General features: G+C 38.3%; 1 protein-coding gene across 1 annotated transcript in view; it reads left to right on the top strand.

Annotated features, from left to right (window-relative positions):
• The window catches only part of NEK11 (NIMA related kinase 11), a gene marked incomplete at its 5' end in the record, with an annotated part of 142,270 nt that overhangs the window by 113,946 nt on the left and 17,941 nt on the right, over nt 1-10,383 (top strand). The window contains 3 exons of the mRNA XM_018568112.1: nt 1,048-1,178; nt 5,364-5,424; nt 8,813-8,909. Of these exons, the coding sequence (XP_018423614.1) occupies nt 1,048-1,178; nt 5,364-5,424; nt 8,813-8,909 (289 nt within the window). The remainder of the gene's footprint in view (nt 1-1,047; nt 1,179-5,363; nt 5,425-8,812; nt 8,910-10,383) is intronic.

The raw sequence follows: 10,383 nt of genomic DNA, 5'->3' as shown, positions 1-10,383 counted from the left end.
CCCTGGATCCGCCACTGTGTCAAAGAGGATGTTCCCGACTCATAGGGTATCCGAACCTTTGCACAGGGGAATCCTTGTTCTCCGCAGAGCTTATGTACACTACTTTTTATTTAGAAGACCAACAAAACATGGAATTGTAGTTGGAGTGTTCAAACGTTTGTATATGACTGTGTGTGGCTGCTTGATTTACTAGTAGATGGGTCTTGCAAGTAGAGCTGGATTTTCTATAAGGCGCTTGTGGCCTAGTGCCTAGGGAAGCAGTAGTGCATATAAAGACCGCAAGCTGTGTCTAACAATGCATTCTAGAATTCGTTTTTACAAAAGAATATTCCCAATACAAATGATGGAATTTGGACTAAAAGATCTTTAAGATGTACCTGGGTAGCATGATGTGTACATACCGCCTTGACTACAAGGGTCCGCTGTGCTGAACTTAGAGGCATTTCCTCTCACTGGATTATAGGAGACTGCTTTAAAATTTGCTGTAACATCTTCCTTAAAATACTGTAAATCAGCCTGATTCCTTTCAGTTAATAACTGATGTGTAGTGCCTGTACCCTTGTTAATATACCATCTAGAATGCATCTGTTGTGATTTACATTTGTTTGCCATATTGCACAGCCAAGAAAGTGACACAGTGACACAGTTATTTCCAACAATTGCCGTATCGGGCAATTGACATCTCAGGACTATAGGTTTGTTGACAGTTGTGCCCCCAGAGCCATAGTTTCTGCTACACTCTGTTTATGTGCCTTGTACCACATACCCCTCTTTTCATGACCCTCTTTTTTTCTTGGTATATAAGACATTTTTCTATACATTGATCAAGGGTATGGTTATATACTATAAGCAGTCAAGATAATACAGTCAGCAATATGTATTCTACATCCAACAATTGACATCCCATATCTCCAATCAAATTAACTCATATTGTCAGCATCTTATTTGTTTATATCTATTAAACAATGTAAACTATCAGTTACTGTGTTACTTTTTATTGGAATATATTTTAATAATCAGTGTATGCAATGTTGTTATATTTTACAGATATTCCTGAAGATCCACTCATAGCAGACCAATACTATGAAGATGGCTTTGACTCATGTTCTGAAGAAAGTGAGACAGAATTGATAGAGGAGGAGGAGGATGCACAGATAACTCAAACGACATATCAACAGGTGTGACAACAATGTGACATCTACAATTAATTTGTTCAGAGCACCAGGTGTTTAAGGTCAGGTTTGGCAATGCATATATAGATACCTGAAACAAATGTATAGATAATGCTTGCTAATAGCAGCATTTCTAGATGTCCTCTATACCATTGCAAATTTTCATTTTTCAAGTGGTTTTAATTTAAAGGAAACCTGTACTAGGGTAATATGAAAGATACCATTAGTGATCTCCTCTTCAGGCCAGTTGGCTAGTTGCAATGATTTGATGGCATCAGAACTTTCCAAGTCACTGGCCTGTAAGATCAGGAGTTCGGATTCTGATCTCAGTATTACTTCTCTGATCTGCATGCTTATTCTAGGTCAGACGATAAGTCAGGCAATTAGCATGTTCAGAAAAATGCCAGCAATGGCAAAGATGAGAATGCCCTATGGAACAGCTAAAGGAAACCTGTCATTAGCATTACTGTGACTGAAATTGCTTATCTGAAAATTGTAGATGTTTGCTGTCATATTGATCATTCTATTTTAATGCTTTCTTTGGCACTGACCCAGTGAGTATGTGGGGAGATAAGGTGTCATGACTTCACAGTGACTTCACTTGCTGTGTGCTTGTAAAAAAATGAATTAGAGTGTGCTGAAGCCTTAGTCAGACAACTAACATACTCAGAAGGAGGTCAGCTATGGCAACTCGTGTTTCTCTTAGGCTCGCCTAAAAGAAATAAAAGTTGATTCGAGCTCCACTTTAAAGCTGCAAATTGTAATGATAAAATATTAATATGACATATTTCATGTTTACCTATTTAAAACAAAAATTAATTTACCTTGAAATCTATTTCTTGGAGTTCACTGAGGGACACAGGATTTAGAGACAGCTTGGTTATACTGCTGCCTACAGGGCTAAGAAAGACTCTGAGGGGTGTAGGGACTCAAGCAGAGGACAATGTTTTAGGCTGTCAGTGTCAGGCCTTTTATAAGGTGCAGTGCAGGCAATACTGGAGCTGTTAGTGGATTAAGAGCTGGAGGAAACCGGTACAGAAGGACTGCTCTCCAAATGTTTGGGACACAAAATGTTGCAAGGCAGGGACAATATAGCTCAGGTTATAGAGTTAAGCCTTGGTTATTAATGAACAGGTTGCTGGAAGCCGGAGACTCTCAGAAGGCTGGAGGTAACCAGGTCATTGTAGGCAAATAGCAATATCCAACCAAGGACGATCCCCATGTTATTTGCAACAAGGAGCAGTAGCAGAAGATGTTACCTCATGCTTAATTAATGGGAACAAGAGTGTGGAGCACACATGTGGGGCACTCCTATGCGTGATCAGTCAGTCCTTCACCCTGCACCCTCGTCATCACTTAGTCCTTTAGCGTTAACCCTTTCCGAGTTAACCAACACAAAATAGGCGTATGTTAGGGAAAGGTGCCCAACGGTCTTAATAGTTAGGTAAATCCTGTTGCTCAGCCACCACAGCTTACTTACAAAGTAAGTCATTACTGAATGGGTTACACCAGAGGCTGTGTCTGTGGTATAAAAATGGTTAGGACATTAGCAAAAAGCAGAGCATGCTGGTAGTGGGAGGGGCTATACCATCAGGTCAATGTGTCAATGGTAAATGCAATAAGCTTTTAGCTGCATTTAATTTGCAGTGCACGAAATACATACTTATGATATAATGTAGGCTCTGTTCACACCTGAGCAATTTGAAGAGCATTTTGAAGCTTCACCAGAAGCGCTTCAAACAAAACAAGTATTTGCTTTATATTTAACGGTTATATTCACTCGTGCCCAGTCACACCTGAGTGTAGTGATGCTTGAAGCTTGAGGTTCGGCATTCGAAAAAGTACATGAGCTTCTTTTGGGGCAGAGTCACACATTTTGGCCCTAACAGACTTCAATTGGAGCACCTGAAACATGTGCAGGAAAATGCAGAAACTGGGCATTCTCTTGCCTACTATCTAGCTTTCCATTGGCTAAAAAAATAAAACAATGTTTAAGCCTGGAATGAGCGCAAAAACACAAAGAATTTTGTACAAATACTAAAAAAAAAAACCTGAAAAAACGACCAACCGACCAAAGACATTCAGCTCAAGTGTAAATAGGGCTGTGTCATACTTGGCAACATCACAGTCATTAAAAACAACACAGGACAAGCCAGTGGAAATGCAGAGAGAGACTGTATCTCCCAAACTGAGCAGATCTGCATCAATCTCTATACAGTATCAGTTGATGAAAGTATTCATTCATAATCATTTCTTATTTTCAGATGCTCAAAACTAATACAATAGTAAAAGGTTTACTATACTGTATGTGATCAGACCAAGCATAGCAAAACATTAAGAAATTATCTAGGACTAACCATTCCTTTCTCCTGAGTTCTTTGTTTTGATTATCTGGTACATATCTGCTAAGTGATGCATTGCCTATAAAATCACAGCAGGATATTGATAAGCTGTCATCTTGGAGCTTGAAAGTGACTTAGAGAAAGCTATCTATATGGCACATTTCACTAAATAATGCATGAATAGCCATTTGCTGTTTTAGTTAACTTTGTTAACAATTTCATTGTTATTATGCTATTTGTATGTGCATTTATTTAGAAATGCTTATCGTATATAAAAAAACAATTTGTTAAATAAATCTCAATAAGGTGTCCTGTTAAGATGTTAAGAGGCTCAATTCACGTATGTTATTTACCACAATGGTCATTGTTTTCAGCCTTGTGACAGTTGAGTTGCACCCTGCCATATAGTAACATGGAGAGGTCTACACCTTTCACAGATTTCCCATTGTTGTTGAAAGTATTTAGAAAGGTCAATTTTGAACAACAATACTTATTTTGCCAGCCGTCTGCAAGTGCAGCTGTGTGTCCAAAGAGAGAAGGACCAAGGGGAATTCATCTTACTACATAGAAGAGCCCCATACAGAAAGGAATATTTTGGAATATTGACCCGAATTGTTTTATCTAATTGATTTTGTACAATTGGACATATGAAAAACGGAGAAACGTATTCTTAAGCACCAATACAAAATGATAATAGCGCATATGTAAATCTCTGTCCATTACATACTGCTCTGTGCATTACATACATTTGTCTGCCGTTGAATCATTGTAGGGGATTCATTTTAACTATAAAAGGATCCCACCTGCTTTCAAGCCATTTAAATATCATGACATCCTGTTTGAGCAGCCTGTACTTCGGCAGAGTGGCCTCCTAAGATGATGAATTGCTATCCATTTAGGTTAAGGGCCTGTGTTGAGGGGTATTTGTTTATGTCAGAAACTGCTTCTCAGGTAGACAATTTGATCAAGCTTAGAAGGACATCAAATGCAGGTTGGAAGGAGGCCCACAGCAGCAAACATGCACCTGTCATTGAACTCTGAATGCTCTGATTGGGAAACATGGGACTCTCAGTAGTAGAACATGAAAAGAAAAACTGAAGTAAGTTGGGCAAATTAGATTTCTGTATGATTTGTAGGAGTAATTGAAACATTGCTGGGTGGAATTTGGAAATGGGTTGTACAAGTGTGTGAAACATATCTTAATGCTGTTGAAAGAAGGTAGAGCATGTATTCATCACAAAACCCAAAGAGAAGTAAAAATCATCTAGTGTATTTTTATTTCAAAAGATAGAAATCCTTCTTACACAGACCATTTGTCTTCCTAAAGGGTATGTAAACCCGAACACGGACCTTCTCTTATCTGATCCCTCTTGGTGTGTTAAATACACCATTGAATGTGTTTTGTTCTATTTCTTTGATACATACTAAAAAATATCTGCTGATCGTACCAGAAATCTTGTCAGCTGACAACATCTTGCCTGTGCTCTGTGCCTGTGCTGCATTCTTATCAGTTACATTGTTCTCAATTATCTCTGGGGACTATAGAACCTCTTCCATATATCTTACGGAGAAGAAGGGAGGTTGAATTTGCTGTAGTCCTGTCCTGTTTCTGCTTTCCTGATATAGTAGGGTGAATGGACATTGTCACCCCTGGGTTGAAATAAAGGTGAAAAATAGCTTTAAAACTAGAAAACTAATACAGCCATCACATCCTAGAAATGATAAACTGCAGTATTTTACATTTTGTTTTTGTATTTATATACACTTATGGTATCAGCTTTGCACTGTAAAACATTGCTAATGATGAATCTGATTAAAATATTTGTGGTTGTTCCCTTGTAATTAACAGGACACTGATATTAAAGACATGATGCTGAATTTGGAAAATGTCCTGGCCTTTAGCTATGCAGGTACGTTGTTCCAGAAGTCTAATAAATTTGAGAGGTAACTTAATTCAACTTTTGTATAGATATCCTTTATCCTTTAAAGCTGAACTCCAGGCATGAAACAGATTTTTTTTCTACTCCACTTTAAGAGCCCCAATTTCTACCTTAAAATGTATTTCCACTTTCACAGCCAAATTGGGATAACACCTATTTTATGTTTGTTACATGTTCCCATTCACATAGCATAAGCTAATAATAATAAAAAATGCTTCTCGCAGTTTCAATTGTTTTTACTCGGGTTAGGATTTTTAGGGTTCACATTTCTTCTAGCTTCTATTTCTTTGAAATATTAGGAGGGGCTGTGAGGAGTGAGGGGTCTAAGGTAGCTAGCCCATTGTATGTTAATGAAGCTTACCAGATAAACACAATCCTCAAATTTCAGTCCCAAGTCTTTCTATAAGGACAGACCACTGTGAAAGGGCTAAGAAAAACTTGGAATCAACCATCTTGCCTGATTTAACAAAACATCTAACAGGTAAGACATTTTTTTAAGTAATTTTTCAGTATGCTGTGTGAATAGGAACACATAACGGACATATAGAGGGTTTTTTTTTTTTAAATAGTGGAAATACAATCTAAACTGTGATCATTGATCCTGTGACAGACAATATTGCAGTTCTTTACTCTTTTGCACTGTTGGGTGTGAAGGTAGTTCTTGCAACGGCCATGTTGCTTTTTAGTCTATCAAAGGGTCCTGTGCTGTTACAGCACTAGCATCAAGACATCACACAGCAAGGGGCAGAAACAAGACTGGTCAACTTGCACTGACCGGTCTCCATTGCCAGAAGACATACCACTGATGCTCCCATGACAGCATATTCAGGTAAGTAAATAAGGGTTTCTGGGCTAAAAAGGATTAAATATTGGGGTATTAGTGTAGTAAATGTTGTTCGTGCCCTGAGGTCAGCTTTAAATCATTATTCAGAAAAACAAAAGGAATGAGACTGAGATATCAATTTCAGAAGACAGATATTTCTTCTGCTGCACACCTAATGCCACACATAAGATGTGCTAACACAAGAAAATAGAGATCTAGTTAAGCAGGGAATTACTAGGGAGAGTCCAAGGTAAGTGCTGAAGGCAATAAATGGAAAAGGAGACAAAATCTATAGTAAAATACTTATGATCTGGTAATGGAAACTTTGAGCCATACCTTTAAAAGAGCCATTTTGAAGTAATCTTCTAAAGTCCTAATGCATCTGTGCTAAGAGGAGGATATTTTAAAATCCCATTAAAATATGTTTCTCTTATTCTTTGTGCTTCATTTTTAAAAACCCCTTAAATATTTTTGCACTTATTCTAATTGATGACTAGAACAAAAAAAACTGTACAGCGGTTATTTTATGAATCCTTGCAGTTAAAGGCAAAGTCTACTTAAAAAAATAATAATTAATGTAATATAATTTTTTGCTTTAGAGCCAGTAAAGCATTGCAACTAAGATCAGTGGATATGGTCTGGTACAGGCGTTCAGTATCATGGATGGGAGGAAGTATGTATGGACCACAAGGGTGGTGAAGTCCCTGTACTTGTATCCCATTGAGAGGTAGTCCCTCTGCCACAGTGGCAGACTTGTAGTTTCCCCATTCACAGATCCTGTCAAAAGATATGTGGACGGATGATTCTGCTGTTTGGGCAGAGCCACATACAGCTTCACAAGATTCAAAAACTGTCAGGAGCCTGTGGAAAGAAGAACTCCACGATTCAGGTAAGGGGGGGGTGGAGGTGGGGGGTGTTGGGAGGGTTGGGATGAGGGTGGAGGGCTGGTGATGTGACCATGTTTCATGTAACACCATGGATATGGGTGTAACATGACAGATGGTATTAAAAGTAAACTATTTTACTCCTTTTGTTAACTGACTCAGAAACTAAAGCTGCTAGATCAGCACAACAGCAAGGTAGCTAGAATTATTATAGGGTCAACAATGGCAATTGGCAGCCCCCATATTTCTCCATCAACAGGTGACACTGTCACTTTATTTTATACTCACCTCCCCAGCACTCCTTTGCTGCTCCTTGTTCTGTGGCTTCCACTGCAAAATACCCTGTACTTAGGTGCATGGAGGACCATGTGATCTCCTACCATGATGCAGTACTTGGGGCTAGAAGGGGATGATATCACTACTTCCTCTGACAGTCTCTGGCTCTGACAGCAACTGCCAAGGTTATTATGGAGGCAGTTGTAACAGTGGAAGGAATGGCTTGGGTAAGCATAATGTGGTTGTAGGTGAGCTTTACACAAAATATGTTACTTTGCCCTAAATGGGCAAGGCGACAAGATCACTTAAAAGCAACTCTGCCACCAAATAAAAAACTGATTATAGGTATATAGTGCAGACATCTGGAGCCTGCTATGGCTGAATACTGGACTGTTCTAGTCAGGAAGACCTCCAACAGTCATGAGTAGTGTCAAGTGTTTTCCACATATCCCAACTGTCCCATCACAATGACCATGAGGTAAAATGAGATGGGAAAGTATTGACACTATCATGACATTTTGGAATTTTTCATTTCAGAATGGCCTACGTTTCAACTGTAGTGACAAAAGCCTACTGCAGGTATGTGCATGCACCTCTAGGTGCTGCACTTTATAATTGATAGCAGCTTTTATTGTTTGGGGTGATAGTGTTCCTTTGAGAATTATTTTTGAAACAACCTGTATTAATATGTAACTTTACTTTTTATATTCTCTTGCTTTTGAGAGGCATCAAAAGTGTTTTTTTTTCTATTGAAATACAAGGAGGAATTTGCACATCACACCTTTTCCATCCTTCCTGCTGTACCCATTTCCTGATTCACATTTAAACAGCCCAATCTGCTTTCCTTGCACTTCTAAAAATGAATAGTGACTTAATTTTGGTCTGAATCACATAAAACTGTTTAGGGTTTTAACCCTGAAATGTTACTCTTGTATCCTGTAAATATTTAAAGGTGCCTGGTGTTTGATTTACCTTGTTTTAGCCTGTGTGTGCTATGGTGCCAATTAACACAGGCTTTTTTTCACAAGCGTACAGTAAAGCATGCATATTCATCACTTGCTATCTAATTAAAAATAACCCACATACTGCCCAAATTCTTCAAGGGACTCATATACCTTGGCATGCCATACACTACATATACTATATGTGTAATTGAACACCTTGAACATACACTGAACATTTTTCTGGTGTCATTCCTTCTAGTGGAATGTCTCTGATTTGTGCCCTCTAAGCTTATCACACATTGTTACTAATTTGTTTTAAATTACTGGCTTCTAACAAGGCAATTTCACATTACACTTTTTGTTTCCAGTGTTTCATGATGCCATTAAATTGGACAGTGAATTACATTGTCTCTCTCTGCATTGATTTATAGATACTCAGACTGCCACCAAAATGTCTCCACCAATTCCCATGACATCAAACGCTATTAATGACACTATGGCACAGACTAAGTTGAAGCGCATGAGAGAGTAAGTGCTATAACCATTTTGTTGTTTGAAACACAAGGCAGCAACCTGTGCTACTGAGATTCCTCAATGTTTCAATAATTGTAAGTGAGATATGTATGCAGTATTTTTGCTATTCCTTAGTTTATTGCATCCAAATCAGATCTCTTTGTTAAATAGGAATGCATTGTTAACATTTGTAAAGTGGCATACCTAGTGTATTTAACACCCATCATTTCTTTCACGGAAAATGACAGAATCAAAAAAACTCATAGCCATTGGGAAAGTGCCCCCTTACATTGGATGTCAATGAGAGGAATAATGCTTTTTACGTTGTTAACTAAAAACTTTTGATATACAGGGTTATTCAAAAAGAATGAACCGATATCATGATGCATTGCTTCAGTTCTCAAGAATAGTCATGGAATGAGTCAGTGACCATTTGTAACACCGTTACAGGACAAACCTATCTCGATATGCTCCAAAACGTGTTCTTCACTTCACTGCAAGCAGATTCGCATGACTTCATTTTTCAACAAGATGGAGCACCGCCCCATTGGCACCTAATGGTTCGAGGTTTTTTAAATGAAAAAGTGCCCCAGCGATGGATTGGTCGGAAGGGGGCCAATGACCTTGCTCTTTGTGCTTGGCCTGCGAGATCCCCAGACCTCACCGTGTGTGATTTTTTTTTCTTGTGGGGATATGTGAAAGATCGCGTTTATGTTCCACCGCTACCCACTAACCTCGATAACCTTAAACATCGAATAACAACAGCGATCAACTCAGTGGATCGTGATATGCTGATACGCACCTGGGAGGGAATTCTCTTATCGCATTGATGTTGCCCGTGCTGCAGATGGTGGTCACATTGAACACTTGTAAGGCAGGAAATAAAAGTTGATTATGAGTATAATACTTGTGACTTGGCTGGAGTTTTGCATTACTTTTCCTTAATAAAATATTGCGTAAAGAAATCGGTTCATTCTTTTTGAATAACCCTGTATATTTGTTTGAGTGGGCCAATACCACATCCGAAAATTCATTCTTGAACAGTTTCACCTAGTAATACACCAAACTTTTAAGGTACCATTACACATTACATGTCTATATATTTGAAATGTCTTTATTTTGGGTAAAACAATTCCATTAGTAAAACAATCCATATCAAAAATATATTCAATAACAGTCACAATATAATCACATCTTTGAGGGATTGTCCCATTTTCCCCAGCTGGGCCAGCATATAATACAATACTAATGATCTTAATATCCTCTTGTTGCTCACATTAGTGTAAATATTTACAATACACATTGACAGACATATATTGAAAAGGCCAGTACTTCCTGCGATAGGAACACTATATTCGACACGCTTCACAGAACCTTGCAGTATTCTTCTTCCTCAGGAGACTCCCAGACGTATATTATTAAAACATCTTTGAACTTTAAAAAAAAAGAGGATCATGTTGGTCTAGACCCATGGTGGCAAGCACAACCG

Source organism: Nanorana parkeri, unplaced genomic scaffold, assembly GCF_000935625.1.
Source record: "Nanorana parkeri isolate BGI_ZX_2015 unplaced genomic scaffold, ASM93562v1 scaffold1139, whole genome shotgun sequence".
Classification (NCBI taxonomy): domain Eukaryota; kingdom Metazoa; phylum Chordata; class Amphibia; order Anura; family Dicroglossidae; genus Nanorana; species Nanorana parkeri.
The sequence above is the reverse complement of the archived record's forward strand: the minus strand, read 5'-3'. Positions and strand labels throughout refer to the sequence as shown.